Source organism: Falco naumanni, chromosome 2 (assembly GCF_017639655.2).
Source record: "Falco naumanni isolate bFalNau1 chromosome 2, bFalNau1.pat, whole genome shotgun sequence".
NCBI lineage: Eukaryota > Metazoa > Chordata > Aves > Falconiformes > Falconidae > Falco > Falco naumanni.
In genome coordinates this window covers 92,028,294-92,047,518 of record NC_054055.1, presented here as the reverse complement: position 1 = coordinate 92,047,518, position 19,225 = coordinate 92,028,294, and the positions used below count along the sequence as shown (strand labels likewise).

Sequence of the window (19,225 nt, the reverse complement as noted above, 5' to 3'; positions counted from 1 at the left end):
TGAGAGAGACACTGACAGACTTGAACAGACAGGAACTGAAATTCTACTTAAAATAGCAACATCCTGCATTTAAGTTCTCCATATTTAAAAAAATCGTAATGTCAGCATTTGGCTTTGCCGACTCCCACAACCTGTTTTTCTCCACACACCAAAAGCTCCATTCTTCCATCAAGAAGTACCAAAAAGGTGGCTGGCAAAACACAACGTGCAACACACACCTCAGCATTTACCTTCCAGTGTACCAATTCAGATTCTGAAAACACTCAGTAAACTAAACCAATAGTCTCTAGAAGCCAGCCATCCTTCTCCTTCCCGGCATGGTATTCATGGGAAACCAGCTGAAGGTTTGTTTCCATAATTCTGAAGCAAAATTCATGGAGGACCACCCACAATTTCGCTGTATTCTACACCAGATTGTCTTCAGAATTCTGTATATCTTTACATCCTAATATAGGGAGTTTTGAGATCGTAAGTGAAGTATATAGGAAAGTTTCCTAAAAAGAGAAACAGTGCACTTGAAACACAGATGAAAGAGAAGATGAATTTGAAGGAAGTGTGTATGAAAAGAAGAGATGACAGAGCATCAGGTATCTGGACAAAAACAAAACAAAACAAAAAACAGGTGAAGAGCATCTTTTCCTGAGAAAGTGAGCTAGACCTATTAATAAATAAAACCAACAACAACAAAACACAACCTACAAGGGGAAAGAGGCATACAAGCACTTCTAGAAGTGATAGGAAGAGAAGCAACTGCTTTCTGACAGAATGAGGTGAAGGAATGAGAAACACACGGGAACAAAGACTTGTTTTCCGCACAACTGTGAGCTAACTATCAAATATATTGTGGAGGAATACATATTAATAGATGTCTCATGACTTCAGAACCAGCACAATTTTGAATTGTCAGACTGTAGTTCATCATGAATTAGACAGCATCTTATCTCAATCTTCCATGAACCACAGCCAGATAATTGAGATGTCAGCTAATCAAAAGCCCTATTTATAGGTGCTTCACACACACAAAAATGTAGTCTTTAGAATAAGTAGCGTGCTTAATGCAAATCAAAGCAAGCAATTCTGAAAGGCTGTATGAGGTGACAGAACAAAGACCATGCAAGCTGACCTCAGTGGTCCAAGTAAAACTGACAAGTGTATTTCAGCTAGTTTAAACACAGCTAAATGAAGGTATTTGATGAATGCAATGATCAGCAGATACCAGGGACTTTAAAGTTTCAAAGAACATAAAAGATCTTTCCCATTTTAGAAGAAGACTATTGGACGGAGGAGGAATGTCCAGGGAGATGAACATTAAAAACAATTGTAACAAAAGACGACAGCAACAGTAGCAGTAAGATTTCTCTCCCAGTTGAAAGGCTGTTTCTTGCAACAGGAAGATACGTTCTTGTACAAATTAGTTGGCTGTTCAAAGGCACACTTCTTTGCATCACACAGGACGCCCAGCTCAAGCCTTCAGCAGCACTCAGTCAAGGAAAAAGTCACACAAGGTACTTTTTCTGCTGTATTAAGACCTTCCATCTTAACAGCACTTAAGTAAACCGTTTTAACTATACTCAGAAAGCTCTCTGTTAGATACATGCTACCTCTATAAAGCTGGAACAGTTTTATACAGGTTAACTAAACTTGGCTCACTATGACCAACAATGTCAGTATGACTCAGACTGCTACAAAAAGAAAGAAGCAACTGAGAAGCTGGTCAAATATATAGTCTAGCTGAAAGCAAACAAAATCCACAGTAAGTTTTGGTTCTGTGTCACCTGAAAAATTAACTATGTTGTTAAAGTTACTAACAAAAAATAGCTACAAAGAACACATTCCCATTATTAAGAATACAGCAATTAACAATGAAATCAGGATGAAAAGATAATCTAGTATCAGACAGATTAATGACTGAACTAGTCAAATGATCAGCTCAATACAGCAAATGGCTTAGAATCTTACAATGAGAGCAAACTTAAATGTTACCTGTTTCATTAAACAAAAACACAACAAAAGCATGTAAGTATCAAAAACATTCAAATCTATTAGTTAGAGCCAGTTTAAACCATTTGACCTCAATATCAAAATATTTAAGTCTGGACCAGCTCTAGATTTCAAGATTGCATAGTGATTAACCTTTTCTTTCCTACAAGCAATCTAAAAATACAGGTATAAACCAAGCAAAGTTTGTAAGCTACCAAGCCAGTGCTCTCATCAACTGTTGCCAACCTCATGCTTCCTTGAACAAAAACTAAAATTGAAGAATAAAGTGTGGCACACGCCATTAAGGAAAAAATCCTTAATATCATGATGGCTCCTAAATTTGCAGATCTCTTTTATACTTACCTAGAACTGGAATTTAAATTTCCATTATATCAGCAAATGAAGTATGCATTTCTTGCCACCAGGCCAGCATTCACATAGTGCAATTTTATTTTCCCAGTTAGTAGAGCCATACCCTGCCTGTAAGTACTTGTGCCCATTCTCGGGAGTTCAGAAATATCCATTGTCATAAACTGCTTGATCACGCACTCAAGGCAAGGCCTCTCAAGCTTAACCTTGACCAGAAGGCTTTCCTCTCTGCACCCACTTCTCCTTGCCTTCCCTTTGCCCAGTCATTTAAAAGCTGATGGGAACAAAGCTAGGTTCTTCCAGGGTTTGGGCTTTTTTTCATAGGAGTTGCTTGAGGGGCTCTGGATGGTTTATGTGGGGTTTTTTTAAAACCTGATAATTTAAGCAGAAAAGTTGGATATTTGTATTCAGCAAACACTGTAGCTCTGTATCTTGCTGAAATACAGTACCCAGACTATATCATAGCAAATTAGGATGGTCTCACCTGGAGTGAAAGGTCTTGATACGATATTTTTTCATAAAGCTGTTGATAACAATAAGGACACATTCATCAGAAACGTAAAGAAAAATAAAAAATAGCTAGGTAATCTTCATCCACCAGTCATATATTGTTTATAAATGTCCTGGTTTCAGCTGGGATAGCGTTAAGCATCACCACTCTTCCAAAGCAAGTCATTAATCCTTTCATTTGGAAACACAAGGCCAAAGCTAAAAGACTTTATAAATGTTCCGAATTTGACAGAAAAAAATTCTGTCATAATGAAACCCCAAGACAAAGGCGTCTTTTTCTGGACACACTTTGAAATTCCTGGTGTGCTTTTTTACAGTGGGAAATAGAAAAGCATTAACAGCTCAGTAAGAGCTTGGTGAGATGTCACAGAAAGAAGAGCAGGAATGAGAAAAACACTGAAAAATTAGGCCAAGGTCTTGCCGCTTGCCACTTTTATATCTGCCACAAGGATAGCAAATTTGCAATGCTGCATAAGCCTATCACAGAAAAAAAAAATAAAAATCCCCTCTGCCAAGTTACCAGAGTATTAAAAATGTTTCTAGCCAGTGGTGAAGATGAATCAGCAACCACAGAGAGGACATACTTGATCTAAACCTGAGGTGAGTTCTCCAAGAATGATGTTACATTTGGCTCAAAAAATGAAAAGTTCTGTACATGTACATTTATACTCTAATATTTCTGCTACTTTCTACTAAAACCTTTCTAAATCTAGCTATGTGGAAAGACAGTGCTATGTATAAAGAGAGTCATGTTGACACTGGTAGTCAATACAGCACAGAATAGCACCACCAGTTGCATTGACCTCCAAGAACTTCCTTCCACAAAACCAAACCAAAACAAGCAGGAAAACACCCAGAAATTATTTTTGTGTGTGTTTGTTTTGAGACCTCATTATCAGTAAAAGGCAACAACAATGTGTTGCTTTGTAAATCAACAAACAAGTTCCTGGAAACCGCAAGCAGAGGACAGAACATGTCAGGGGGATTCTATTTTGCTGCAGAGGGTTTATTGGGTTTGGTTGGGTTTTTTTTAAGGCAGGTCACATAAACTCACTTACTACAAATTACTTTTGGGACCCAAAACACTTAATTTTTAAATATGAGCCGTGTGACCACTGAAAGCTAATTAAATATTGATAGATCTATTTGATTGGTTTGGGTTGGAAGGGACCTTTAAAGGTCATGTAGTCCAACCCCCCTGCCATGGGATCAAGTTGGGCCTTGACTTGCAACACATACAACAAATCTCCATTGGCATTTTTGAAAAAGCATTAGTTACCTAGGGAGTTGCACAGTAGTGCTAACTCTGGTCTTCAAATAAATGAAGAGACTTACACTGGTTTTGGTGTGAGCTGGTTTCAATCGTAAGAGTGATTTAGCTGCACAGTATGAAAGAGCGAGAAGGAGATAAAGAGGAACTTTTTCCTTCTGTACAGTACTTCTAATGAAATTCAAAGTCAGAGTTAAAAGGCACCACTTTATACTGACAGTACAGATTAACTAGAAGTTAGGGATACATTTTCCTCATATAACTGCTCAGCTTCCTATACTGCTTTACCCTTGTTGCTAAAGAGAATTGTTTCAGCACAGACGTAATTTCTGATCCACAACTCTAGACAACTCTTCATCCTAAAACAGAAGCACAAATTCTCGGTGACATCCCCATTGGAATACAAACTGCTGTAAGAATGAGAACAGTGTCATCCTTCCCCCCTCCACAGCCCATCATCCAGGATGTTACTTTGTCCAAAGCAAAGTTGCATTAGGAACAAAGCATAGCTGAGACCACAACAGTCATCTCATCACACAGCTTTCAAGTGGACATTACCACTGCATTCTCAAGATTTGGTTTCTACTGATGATTCTCTATTATCAATAATAAAAAGGGGGTGGGAGGTGGGGGCTGGGGGTGTGAACTCCATTTGCTAATAGAATCCATGACTACTGAACTGCAGTATTGCATATTTTCTCACACTTAGAGACTTAAAGCTTTTATTGTGTTTCCTCCCTGTGTGAAGCAGACTGTCAGCAATTACTTTTACATTAGCTGAATTACTGAATCTTAATACCTCTTCTCTCATTCCCCTCCCCCTAATATATTCTTTCATCATTTCTCAGTGTACAGAACATAGATACGCCCTATGGCTACTTCCTGCTTTTGCATCCAGGGAAAACATCCACTCCCTGGTCCAGGATTTTGTATTCTGTCATTTAAAAAAAAACAACAACAAACACAGATAGGAACCATACAAAATCCATCATCCTTTTCTATGAGCTTGCTCTACAACAGCAGTACCAGAGCAAAACAACAGATACCACCCCTGTGGTTATTTTCTCTCCTTTGATCCCATCAGGGCTAACCTGCTTTCAGCACTTCAGTGACCTCTAACATTTCAGACCTGAAATTTCAGCTGCTCATTTCACATTACCAGGCTCTCCTTTTTCTCCTCCTAACACATGTCCCTTCCCCTTCAATCGGGAAAGGAGTCGATGCATTATCTACAAGGTCAATGCTGTTCTGCTATATGAATTCTGATAAGCTGCTGGTAGAATGACTCAAAAAAAACCCTCCTCCAACATCCAGTGAATAGCAATTATAAAAGAAGCAATCTGAATAACATTACATATAAACTGTATATATCACATTAGTAGCAGTTTAAACAGAAATATGTATGCATTCAGCATTACTATCAAAATACAACAGCTTCTCAGGAAAGTAATTTTAATTACCAAATATGCTTCCTTAAACATGGGCAGAAAAAAAATACCTTTTCTAGCAGCTATACCATAATTTTCTACGTAAGAATCTTCAATTAGCACAAAAAGGAGCAGAATTCTGCTGTTTTAAGGAACCATCTATTTCACATATTCTCTTCTTTATCACGCTTTCTGATCTAAAAGCAACAGTTAACATAAAAAACAACTATAATGGAGAAAATGAGAAAAGAGCAGCTACTTGAAAGGGGCAAGCAGAAGAGATACCAACACACAAAAAAGACTGCAAAATCAGAAATTTTTCCATAGCCTTTTACATATACACACATATTCATATTTTTTTTTATTTCTTGATTTCAGGCTGCTATCTTGATCCATTTAGAAGGCACCTCTGACAACCTTTTAGGCGAGAAACGGCATTATCTCTTCTTGTCTAGGAAAAAATCTCTGTGCCAGCTCTTTTTGTATGAAATTTTATACAGGTTACTGAAAATATTTTATCACAGCTTATGAAAACTCCACTTGAACTCTGACCCTGAAGACATACACAGGCTGTACAAATACTGTCACCAAACCACTGGAAATCTGATCCTGAACAGCTCCAGTGCAACTGCCTCACCATCCTAACAACAACAAAAGAATTAAAATGAGTAACACTCTATACGAGGAGGACCGTAAAGACTTTTTGCAGGTTGGGGAAGATTTTTACATGTTTCCTATATAAAGCCACTTTATAGCTGCTTAAAACCTTACTTAATAAAATCAAAGTGAAGAAAATCACCCCAATCATTTTTCCTGTATTTTTTCCTTTTTCAGCTGCAACTGTTGAGCTGTGTTCACAGACGACAAGAATGACACATGCTACTCCTATTTAAAACCATCTTACAGGTATTTTGCTGAAAGGCTCCAAAATCTCTACCATTTTGGAGAGAGAACTTAAATCTGCCAGAGTAGTCAAGAACCACAAACACACCCACCGCCTTCCTTTGTAATATATACAACTTCTGCTGCGCTCAGGCCTCAAAGATGCTTCATTTGACACGGGACCGTAGAGTCGCGAAGAATTTAACAACTAAACTCCCCAGGGCTCTAGTTGCAGCGAGCACCCTCCGAAGTGACACTGCGGGGCCGGGCAGAAGCTCTGATGCAAGCCAGCTCTGCCCGCCGGAGGCCAGCGTGGCCCCACACGCAGGAAACTGCTCCGAGTGCTCCCTCTGTTGATGCTTCGATAAGAGGGAGGGAGAACGAGGAAGTGGCACGTCTGAAACGTGTAAAGAGAAGCAGGGGGGGGGGGGGGGGAAGATTTAAAGGTAGGGGTTTACGAGGGAAGCAGGGCAGAAGTTGAGGGCAGGGGATAAAGGAAAATTTGGAAAGGGGAAAAAAGGATTAAGAAAGGAGGAAAAGAGGAAAAGGGATTGCAAGTGATACAGAACCATCAGACTCTTACACAGATTCAAGTCTTCTGATTACATTACTTCTTGGTGTAACGCTCCTTTGGTGTGTACAAACTAGCTGCAGTATTTCACAGCAAAGCATCTTTCTCAACCACTAATGTGAAACCACGCAGACCATGGTTGTCTGTCAGTATTAGTAATCTAACCGGTTCAAAGGGCACAAGACTGCCTCTGGATCCAAAGTCCTACCTATGGTGACAGCAGAGGTATCAATGGGATTTCACATATACAAAAGCAATGCATCTTTTTCCCCAACAGAAAAGCTTCAAGAACGCCTTGAGATGAAAAAATATTGATGTTGAGTGCTGGTATTTACAAGCACTATGATGGAAGGCTTCAGCTGCTTAGCTTCACAGCAGTCATTATATAGGACCCATACCACATTTCATGCTCTAAACTGTCTGTGCTCTGAAGATGAGCAAAGATTGCATAGCAAAAGGTCTTCCTTCATCTACTGCAGAAGTGGGAAGGCGTGTCTTGACTGACACAAGGAGTTACACAACATCAGCTGTTTTGTGATGATGGCAGTTAAAAACACCACTCTCTAGAATCAGACTTGTACTCTTGCATTTTCTAAATTTGCCAAGCAGTACCCTTCAGACCAGTTTTTCCCCAAGTAGCTACCTTACCTTCATCCTACTTTGTTTTCGGGACCTCCAACCTCAGGACAGTCTGATGCCCAGGCATGCAAAGCTCTTGCAAATGAGACTGAGGAGTTGTCTAACCACACACAATTCTAAGTAGCCTTAAAAAACCCAGAACAAAACAAAACAAACCCCAAAACAACAACAAGCAAACAACTCACACACACATGTCCCCACAGAACACCATCTCTTCATTTCTCAAACATTTAAGGAACATTAAGCTTGTCCCACTGTATTCACAATTACCTTTAAGGTCTTTGTCTTACCTCCCTTTTACATCTAGAGAACTACCGCCACTACCTCTCTCAACTCTCCTGATGAGCCCATTCCAAGTGTAAATTAATTCACTTCAAGGTACTCTACCTATAATATCACAGAAGAGCTCATAAAACATCAATAAACCTGTATTTCTTGTAAGGTTTGGGGTACAGGCCGTAAAAAAGCTTGGAGACATACACTAAACTTTAATATACACGTAAGTGTAACATACACACGTATACATGCGCTGGGTTGGACTAACAACAACATGCGGTGCCATACAGAAAATACAAATGGTTAAAATGGAAGGTATACAAGTAATTTAAAAATAAAACATTAGGAATTCACCTGTTCTTTTCTGCATTTAAAATACCTTTCAAAAGTGCTAACAATGTAAAAGATGTTTTTTAATAAAACTGCTTTCACTTGATATCGCCTAGAAAAATTTTGTTTTCATAACTACTTGTATCTTTACTTCCTTGCACAATTTTTCCATTTGTTTTTAAACTACAAGAATCACTTGCCATTTAAAGATACGAACAACAACGAAACCGTATCTACCTTCCTTCCACTCCCATTTTGCCAAGAAAAGTCTGACTGCATCACAGTGATTTGAGAATGTCAATATCCAAACGAGCTTTAAAGAAGCCAGATGTGAACAATTGCGGCCAGCCCACGGGAAGGAAGGGTGGGTAAAAGGAAAAAAGATGGCCTTCACAGCTAAGTTACAATATTCAACAAACCTTTCCAGAGCTCTATCAATGCAAGTTACTTCACCAGTCCTTTATCGCTTTCCTCAATCTTTTTTACCATGGAGCTAAAAAAAGGGTAATATTTGGACTACAGTTTAAGCAGAAATCGGAAAAGTCTCACCATATGGCAATACAAAGCTAGTAAGAAATAAACACACTAAGAGAGGGTAAGGACACAAAGATAACATCACAATTATTTCCTGTGACGTGCCCTACTGAAGGCAGATGTTGCTCCATTCAGCAGCTGTACACCCTACATCTCATTACAGCACTAGGTTTACGACCTTATCTGTTGCTGCAGGAGACAGAAGTTGAGAGCTGCGTTCGCTAGCGGGCAAACCGACCCTAACAGAGTCTTCTACAGCACGCCCAGCTAAACGCGGTAGTCGGCGATGCTGGCCTACTGTCAGCAGCAGCAGTTCACCCAGATCGATCCAGCTGGATGAGCTGCGCAGGGATGAGCGCGCTCCAGCCCGAACTGGAGGACTGGCTAAAAGTCAATAAATAGTGAGAAACCAGCGCTTCACCTCGTAACGTAGAGGCGCAGCGGCTGCGCGTCGCTCTGACAGCACCCCGCAAACTAACCTCTCAAAGAACAAAGGGATGATTTTTTTTCCTACTATACTCCCAACATCACTGTATCACAACAGGTAAAACTGTGTAAAATGTCTGCCCACGTAACGCGTAGTGTTCAGTCGTTTTAGCGATGCTGCGCTCAGGTTCCCCCGCAGCCCCGCGGCGCTTCCAGCGTCTCCGCCGCCGTGCGCGGCGCGGGCAGCTGCGGGGCTGGGGACAGGGACAGCCCGACGCCGGGGTTTCAGAGCTGCTGATCGCCGCTGCCTTCAGCCGCCGGTCGGTGCGTACACCCGGGGCCGCCTGCCAAGAGCCCGTTTCTTTTGTTCCCTCCAACCCGTCCTTCGCCGCCGGCACCGCGCCGGGCAGAGGGAGCCGCGACGCCCCGGACGCATCACTGGGCCAGCCCGCGCCTGGCACCGCCGCCGCCGCCGGGCCCCGCACAATGGGACAATTCACCCCCCGTCCCGCCGCGGCCCACGCCGGCCTCGCCGCACAGGTAGCGGGCGCTGCCCTCCCCGGGCCGGGCCGCCGCCGCCTCCCGAAGTCCGCGGGAGCCACCTCACGGGCACCGGCTGCCCGGCGCAACCGCCCCCCGCGCAACGGCGGCGGCCACGGCGCCCCCCGCGCAGCGGGCGCCCCCTCCTGGCGGGGCGGGGCGGCACGTCCCCGGGGCAGCAGCTCTGCCCGCCGGCGGCTCCGCGGCCGAGGGAGCGCGACCTGCGGGCCGGGGTGTCCCCGCCATCGCCCCGCCCGGCCCGGCGCCGCCACACCCCTGGCCGCCCGGAGGTGGCCGTGCCCGGCGGAGAGGCAGCGAGGCCGGCCGGGCCGGTGCGCGGGAGGGCGCGTAACCCTGCCGGCCCCGCGGAATCGGCAGCCCCGAGGGGCGCCCGGCCCTCCCCCCGCCGCCGCCAACCCGACCTCTCCGCCTGTCACGGGAAAACAATTATTGCCTCGGCCGGGGGAGGGGAAGGGAAGTTAAAAGCCACAAGGCGGAGGAGCGGAGGCGGGTGGCGGCCGGCTCCCCCCGCCGCCGCCCCACGCACCCCACCCGCCGGGCGGGAGCCCCTGCGCCCCCCGGCACCGCCAGCTCGAACTCACCCATTTATGTCGAGCTGGGCTTTGCCTGGCGGCGGGAACAGGCTGAAAGTTTGGGGAGGTTGGCCGCGGCGGCGGGGGCGATAGACAGCCGAGCCGCCGCCGCCACGGGAAGCAGGGGCTGCCGACAGAGCCGCTCCCTCCTCCGGCGGCCGCCGCTCTCAGCACCCGCTGCAGCCGGGCTGCATTCCGCGCCCCGCTAGCGGCACCTCGGCTCCCCGCAGCACATGTATTCCTGGGTATCGCAAAAAATATTACAAAAATCAGGCGAGCGAGGGCAGGCGCTCAGCTCCTGCCAGTCCTTCGGCTCCTGCCAGCCGACCGGGTCCCCGCTGCCGCCGGGCAGAGCGGCTCGGCAGACGCGCGGCCGAGGCGGCGCCCGGAGGGCCCTGCTGCCGGGCCGCGGGGCTGTGCGGCCGCCCCGCCGGCCGGTGCGTGCGCGGGGCGCGGGTGCGACGAGCGGCCGGGTCCCCCCCGCCGCGCGCTGCCGCCGCTGCTCGTGCCGGGGCGCGCGGCGAGGCTCGGCTCGGCGCTGCGGGAAGTGTCGCGAGACTGCGCCAGCCTCCGCCGGGAGCGGAGGGCGGGGGGGGGGGGGGGGGGGAGGGAGCGGCGGGGCCGGCGGGGGTGGGTCGGGGCAGCGGGGTGTCCGCAGGGGGGGCGGGGGCGGCCCCCTCCCCCTGGGGCTGGGAGTCGTCAGCGGGCGGGGGGAGGCACCGGTGGCGCGCGCAGGGGCGGGGAAGGGGCTCGCCCTGTTCCGGCGCTGGGGGAGGGGGCATGGCGCTCCGGGCACGGGCGCTGGGAGCGGGCGGCGGGACGGGGGGCGCGGATTGCTGCCCGCCACCCTCCCCGTTACCTGCGGCGGCCCGGGCACGGCCCTGCCCCGGGTCCCGGCCTTAGGGCGGCCGCGAAGGTGCAGCGGCGGTGCCGCAGGTGCCTCCCGCCGCGCCCCGGCCGTGAGGAAGGGGGCGGTGTGCCTGGCCGCACCGCGGGGGCCGCTGCCACCCCCGCACCGGCTCGACTGGGGCAGGGGCGAGGGAAGCGGTGTTGGGGGGGGGAAGGAATACGGACGAAAAGACGAGATGCAGAGGGGCTGCGGCGGGGGCTCGGGCAAGGAGCGGAGTCGCACATGAGCAGCTGGTGGTGGAGCGCTGGCTGCAGCGGAACCGAGCGGGAGCGGCGGGCTGCACGGAGCCGCACCGGGCCGGCCCGCAAGGCGGCTGCTGCGGCACGGCACGGGCAGGGGAGCACCCCCGCGGGCTGCAGCGGGGAAGGGCAGGTTAAAAACTGTGTGAGCCGGTGCAAGAGGTAAAGTCCAGGTAGCATCTTTTACAGCATAAGCACCTTCGATACTAATGAAAGGTTCAACCAAAACACGAAACAAAAAAAAAAAATCCCCTGTTCTAACCGCAGGTAGTTAATTTGGGTATGAAGACAGAAAACAGCCAGTAACACAACGGACACAGTATTTGTACTTCTCCCTCTGCACAACGGACGATTTTGAAAAAGAGGTTTTTTGAGGTTAAAAAAAAATGTGTAAAAAACCAGAAGTCGTTCCAGGGGGCATCTGGCTTCTTGGCTACAAAAATCCACATTTTTAAAATAGCGATGGTGAACTCTTTGAGAGAAGATTAAAGGTGTTAAGCCTCTCATTGGTTAAAATATTTAGAAGGAATTCCTAATTCTTGACTTATTACTACTTTTAAGAACACTTTAACCACAGCTATGAAAACTTGCTTTTAAGTTACTTATTTACATGCCCTAGCAGCAATGGAACATCAGAAAAGACAAACTGCACTAGTTCCAATTCGAACCTTTTGAAGAGATTAGTTGTGATACAACCAAACCCTCACAAATATAATACTAATTTTTTTCAAGAGTTTTTAACCAACTAAAACCAGGAAAGTGAAGTTCAGCTATGAAAACAATGGAAACAGGCTGGACATAGGTGTAGACAGCCTCCATCCAGTTCAGTGTTTCACTGCAAATTCCGAACCTTGAACCACCTCAGCACTGTTTTCAAAAACACTTAAGACACCAAGTCACAAACCACTAAAGAGTTCCAAGACTGAGGGGAAATGGAGAAAGAAAAAAAAAGAAAAAAAAAGCAAGCCTTTTATCTTCATATATACACAGAGCACTTTTAGCCAGTCACAGGCTACTAGAAAGCCAATATTCACACACCCTTAATAAAACAATGCTGGCTTCCATTACCCTCAGTTCCTCATTGCATAAGAGCATTTGATGTCTATTACCTGAAAAATTTACCTGGGAAATTACCAGAATGAAAAGTAGCAGCTTTTACTTAAGCATTATGACAAACTAGCTGCAATTGTCAAATCAATCAGAACAAAACTAAGTAGAACTGATGCAACCAGGTTTGAGAAGGAAGGCATTTCTGTTATTAGCATGGCAATTTTATATGAAGTTTGGCTTTCCAGTGCTCCAGTTGTGTAGCTTCAGGTGGAATAAATAGTACAACTGAATTATTTAGCTTGGTATATAACAGCAGCACTGCTTCTGTAAGAACTCCTCGGGGCTGGTAGTAAAAGCGGTAAGGAGTAACTCAAAGGAGTCACATCATGATGTCAGTGTTACAATGCATAGGAGAAAGCCAATGTCATGGCCATCTCAGATACCAAATTTCAACTATCACTAAAAATGAATCTATGGGAATTTCTTGACTTTCCCAAGTAAAATAGTAACACAGTACGGCAGGCTGTCCTTTCCAGAAAGTGGAAAAATCTCATTGTAAACTGGGGGGAGCACTGTCATAGTGCCTCCAAGACTTGGCTTCCCATCGTTCCTAAGCCAAAGAAACAGGACTATGGGACCGATCTTTTGTTCCTATAGAGCCTACCCCTCAGCTAGGGCTTCAAACTAACATTACAATGTATGTTGACTAGTAGGATACCTTACCTTTGGGGGAAAGGGTTGAATGAGTAAGCGCCATCACAGCATTTGGAGGAAAGAAAAAAAAAAAAGTCTCTTTATCTGTTAAGGAATTACTTACAGAAACTAAAGACATGTTTTTAAAGTGGTATCAATGGAAATCAGCAACTTTTCTCTGAACTGACATGCACTTCAGAATGCAATCAGCCACATCACCTCTTAAGACTGTAGTCTAATAGTTGGGAAGCATTATTATTATATCCCCCCCAAGTATTACTTAAATGTTTTTCCTGCAGGGTGGGGGGAAGTAACAATGTCTGTCTCCCTCCCCTATATCACAGTAGATTAACCACAGAGGAAGGACTTTTGCTTTACTCTCTAGTTCAAGGATAATAACCAGATTAGGAGAATCTATTAAAAAAACCCCACACCAAATCATTTACATACAGTGAAGATCAAGTTATGGCAAGTTCAAGTAAACAATGGGGAAGTTAACTCTTTTCCTTTAAATAAACACTGCAAATGTACTAGCTTCACCTCATTCTCACACCACTCTATTAACATGGTTAAATTAACAGGGTTATTCTCACCTCACACTGATGATACTGTATTAAGGGAATTCTTAAAAATACACAGTTAATTAATGTAAACTTTGGCAAAGTTAGCCAAGCAAGTGCATGCCTTCCCCCCATTCTGTCCCTTTACAGAATGTATCTAGAATGTAGGTCAATACTATAATCTCAAAAAGTGGCAATAAATGAAGTTATAGAAGCAACAGTTGTATAAGAAAAAATTCAGTGGCTACACAGATCAAGTAACATACTCTAAAAATGACACCAAACATTAATAACTACTGAAACAAATAACTGAATTATAAGTAAAAATTTTGTGAAAACATTTATTATCTGTAGAAACAAAATTTACATTGATTTTATATAAACTATGTTAAACATATATATAAACATACCTACATCTTAATATATACTTATGAATGAGGCTTTTAGGTATGGGATAACATTGTCAGAAGCACCATCGTGGACTCCAAAGACTACAGACTTAAAATGCATTTGAATTTAATTCCATCTTCAGTAGTTTAAAAATGTCATTTCTTACCCACACTTAGTAATAATTACATTTAAAGGTTTCTAATAATTGTGGTTGCATGTGTACATACATGTGCACATACACACATTAGATGGTCCTTGTGAAACTACAGTATAAATAAGGTCAACATTAATATATTCCTTAGAAACAGACACTAGTTCCACATCCTCATTCAAGGGCGGGGGGAAAAAAAGAGAAATTCCTGCTATTCTTAAAACAAAACAATGAGGGTTTTTTAATTCCATGAAGAGTGTACTCAAACAACAACGGTTTCCACCCTGTCTCTTCCCTCAACAACAGAGACATAAGAGAAGCTGGTCACAAAATAAAAGCCATCTACTGTATTATTTCCAGAAAGTGAAGTATTAAAAAAGACAACATGAGATTTAGACTGCCTAGACAAAATTCAGAGCAATAAACAGTGAACAGAAGAAAACTGTACTAAAGTGGCAGGCAGCACAGAGCTATTAAAACCACGTGGCTAAATACCTACTCACAAACCCCTCCAACAACAAAAACCATCAGGCACGGAAGGAAGGGGCAAGTGTTATGACAATAGTTTTCTGTGATCTTAACACTGGAAAATTTATGCTCACCAAGCTTGAAACAGAACACACTTAAAGTCCATCGCTGTCCTTAAGGTCTATTAAGGAGTCAAGTGTTACAAGTAGGCTTTCAAAGATCTTGAAATGGCTTTTTTTTTTTCCTTCCCTCTCCTTCTTAAGGAGGCTGAAGAACCTCCTATCTTCAAATCCTGCAGTAATAGAATGAAGTCTTTCAAGGGCCAGAGTTATGTGCAGAAACATCCATTATTTGTTTTCAGGTTGCTGGGGTTTTTTTGTTTTTTTTCAATATTCATTACAATGCAAGTCTGAAGTCTTTCTTCAAGAGAGATCTTTGTAGATGGCTGTTCAGATGCTTAAAGAAAGGTAACAGGCATGTTTCTACACAGCATGGGAAAAGATCCCTTCGGAAAGCAAAGCAAAGAACTCCCTCTATTTACAGTCTTCTAAGGTGAATACTGAGAAAACAAGTCTCTCTTTGCTATAATATTTAATCATCTTCTCCAAGCAACTCTCACTATCCATTTCCAAGACAGAGCAGAAAATTACTTTCCCTGCATGTAACAAGCAAGTTTTGAAAACCCTGCCTTTTTTAATGCCACAAAAGTGTAATCTTGATTTTTGTTTTGTTTTTAAAGCAACTAGGTTCATATAAAGAAAATTCAGCATCTCACCCTGAGGCCCTGGGAGAGAAGGCAGCAGGTAAACTGTTAACACAACTGGCAATCAGCTGAATTTACTCCCATCCTTTGCTATCAGTTACCTGAGTTGAGATAGTTATGTCCAGGTCTCGAGACCATCCAAATTCATCAGGTAAGGTGATTTTAAACACGCAAGTAATTATTATTAGAGTTAAGGCAGTGCTTGCAGAAGCCTTGCAATGTGTTGCTTCTTATTAGCTCCAGAATTTTGTTAACCTTGTGAACTCAATCATCACAAAGATGAGGATTCTAACTAATCTATGTGGATATTAAATGGATCAGCAATATAAATGCTAACACCACAACAACTTATTATTTCAGACACTTATAAGGAAGACTAGTCATATTTAACCCACTACATTTTGGATAGCAATTAAAAAAAACGATTTCACATGTGAACAATTGAGAATGACATGAGCATTTAACAGCCATTTCAAGTCAACCAAAAGAAAGGCAATTCACATTTATATTTTCAAAGTATAAAACAGAAAGCTAGAAAGCTCTTAGACAATCACATTTTTAACTTCCCCTTCCAATGCAAATGCAATGACAGGCTTTACTAATACAAGAGACACTGTTTTCCTTCTGAGGCTTACAAATATGTTTAAATTAAGTGGTTATTTTAACAATTGTTGTCAGTCCATGCTGCCATTAGAACAATGCAATAATCAGGATATTACTTAAGTCTTTGTACAGGTGTTTTCTACAATGCAGTCACAATATGCAGAAAGGCACCAAGTTATTCAAGTAAATTGACCTTTCTTCTACTTAGCTTTTTCTTGTGCCTTCACAACTCAATTCGTAACTTCATTACTCTCAACCAAACGTTATATTCCAGTACAATAGAACTTTTCTGTGCTAAAATAATAAATAAGCTGATTTGTATGTGAGTATATAGACACAAGTCTCTAATTCACAAAGATAAGTCCACTTCGCAATGTCCCACACCAGATAACATCACAGAGTAGATACCTCTTAGCACCTAAACCACCCAGTTTCTGTATGAGTTTTATAAAATATAGGAAATTTTATCGTGACAGAAACTCAAATTAGTTATCAGTAAAGAATGTGATTTGAGCAAGTGATATCACCTTAAATAAAAGCTAAAGCAACTGAAACAATGACTATGTTTCATCATATGACATTCATCTTGGGACCAAGGGTAGGCGGGGGGAATAAAAATCAAAGTCAGTAAACATGCCCCAAACCCCTTGTTTGTAGTAATGTTGCTTACAGTTGTAGAAATAAAAACCAAAGCTAAACTGTTAAAAAGTACAAACCAAATTAGATACAGCTAGTCATGCACAGGTAAAATAAGAAAGCACAAAATCAGAGAAGCCAGTCATACTTTTAAACCTGGTTAAAGCAGCATTAACTGACTGTAGTCTCACTACTTCAGCATTACTTCCAAACAGTGTTAGCAAAACTGCCATGTCAGAAGTTTCTTCATGTATCCACTTTTCCCATTTGCTCAACAACGAGTTCTCTTCCAGGCTTTAATAAGAACACTGCAGGAAGCTTACAGAAACAGTAGTATCCTGTTGAATAAGACAATATAGCTTCAGTAGTTTGTCCTATATCATATATGGTTTCACTTCCTATGTGTTTTACAGTGCTTTAGCACATTCAGGAGCAGTGTGAATAGCTTGGCAGCTTGAGAGTAAACCTGTCCTCATCTGCAGGGTACATGCAGCACTCCCCTGCCAGCAGGCTGCTCCACTGCAGCTACTCCACATTTGCTTTGGCTCGCCTCACTTAACCTGTTGTTTCAATTCCTTATTTTCCTCTCCCAGAAATCTATACAGTACAATTTTGCCAGATTCATCACTGACAGTGTAAATGAACAATTTCTTATCTGCAGAAAGTTGCCTGCCTCTATGTGACCAGGGAATTCCTTTTCCTTTAACTGATATGCATACACAAAACGAGAAGCTATTGAAAAACTAGTTGAATCATTGGTGATTGTTATTTAAACTGAAAACCTGGGGTTTAGAAACAGTCTGGTGTTATTGTTTAATAACCACAACATCAATGAGCGTGGCACACTTCCTGCCAGCTTGCTGCTTATGAACACTAAGCAGCACAGGTCTTAAATGACACTATCTTGGCTGTTCTGAGCCATACCTACACTTTCAAACAGTCTCTACTGAAGGCATTGTGCAAAAAACATTACCAAAAAAGCATGCAGAAATCACATCCTGACCTTCCACCCAAAACCCAAATTTCCTTTTCCCAGAACACACATCCACCCAGTATTAGAATTCTAATCTACTATCTATAACAGAGACTAGCTTGCATTCTATATGGCTAACACTGTCTTGGAACTGATGGAAATACATTAGCCTGCACATATTGTGGATATGGTGAACAACTTTTTTCTTAAATAAGAAAATCTCTGCAAACTACTTGCTATGCATCTTTGATTTACCAGCAATAAAAAGAACAAACAAATCTAATACATACACACAACCCTATTGTATATTGTGTATTAAGGCCAAGGCTATCGACAGGAAATAAGCACAATGTTATTTATAGCTGCTTATAAAACACGTCTGGCTAGTTGTGTTTTGCACACAGCATAACAATATTGCAGTACAGTAAACTTCAGAGAATTACTGGCATTTTGAACAAAATTACAAGCTATCTGCAGTTAAAGCAGTTTCAATTATGAACAGCTTTGTTAGAAGACATGTTTATAAAAACTTACGTTTTTTGTTTTTCTTGTAATTAAATACTTCAGGCCCCAATTTCAGAATCCAGGAAATCACCAAATCATTTATGACGAAAAAGATTAGAGAACATGTGGCTTGGTCAAGAATGTCATACACCAAAGCATAATGAGACAGAACAATTTTGAATACAGATCAACTAATCCTCTAACAAACCCAAGCATGCTTTCGGTGCAGTTATAAGCTACTGCTACAGTACATTACATACCTGCCTGTTACCATTCATTTTAATCAAATACTGGACGTTGTCCCAACATTCTAACAATTTACAAATATATATACACATCAGAAACCCAAGTATATTATTAAACTAAAGTAATAGAAAATACTGTTTTATGGAAATGACTGAACAGAGGTGTAAAATCTATTGCACAACCTAAAAGGTCATTACTTGGAAAATCCTGAGCTAATGTGCTATTACCAAACAATTCAGGCACTTTTTTTTTTTTTTTCCTTTTTTATAAGTACATAAGCAATAAACTTTCAACATATAAACCTCTGGGTATAACAACTGAAGTTCCATCTGTAACGCCATGCTTAGAGAAAAAGTATTCAATAAATAAGACTCCCTTCAATGACTTCTTTTCTCAAGACTGGTATGCAAAAGGAACTAAAGGAACATACTATAATGTTTCAGTTGAATACTGTACTTTAAAAGCAATTATTAAAACTGTAAAAAAGTTCCGCAGCATTCCACTACTGAAAAATAAAGTTATTTTTAATCAAGAAAGTTACAGGGTTAGTTCCTTTATCCTATTTTAAGTCTTGACATATTTGTCAAAAAATGAACAGATGCTCCCTTTGCTGTGTATTCTGTTTCAACTTCAGGATCAGAGCTCAGTTCAGGTTTCTGCTGCAATATTTAAATTTCCCTACAGAAAGAAAC

The 19,225-nt window shown here is 42.7% G+C and overlaps 2 protein-coding genes across 7 annotated transcripts in view; both read right to left on the bottom strand.

The window, feature by feature from the left end:
• Positions 1-10,811, bottom strand: part of SH3KBP1 (SH3 domain containing kinase binding protein 1) — a 234,075-nt gene extending 223,264 nt beyond the window's left edge. Inside the window, exon 1 of one of the 5 annotated variants that reach the window (XR_005826170.1) lies at positions 10,357-10,811. Coding sequence is in view for 2 of the 5 variants with exons in the window: in XM_040582562.1 (XP_040438496.1) it covers positions 10,357-10,360 (4 nt within the window). In the remaining 3 variants the exon portion in view is untranslated. Of the gene's footprint in view, positions 1-6,551; positions 6,709-10,356 lie in introns of those variants that run through there. The other 4 variants (XM_040582562.1, XM_040582564.1, XM_040582563.1 and 1 more) reach the window with 4 other exon arrangements.
• A 3,315-nt stretch (positions 10,812-14,126) lies between these two features.
• Positions 14,127-19,225, bottom strand: part of BCLAF3 (BCLAF1 and THRAP3 family member 3) — a 35,812-nt gene continuing 30,713 nt past the window's right edge. The window contains exons 12-13 of one of the 2 annotated variants that reach the window (XR_005826169.1): positions 18,318-19,211; positions 14,127-17,148 (exon numbers count right to left, since the gene is read on the bottom strand). Coding sequence is in view for 1 of the 2 variants with exons in the window: in XM_040582560.1 (XP_040438494.1) it covers positions 19,182-19,211 (30 nt within the window). In the remaining variant the exon portion in view is untranslated. Of the gene's footprint in view, positions 19,212-19,225 lie in introns of both variants that reach the window. The other variant, XM_040582560.1, reaches the window with a different exon arrangement.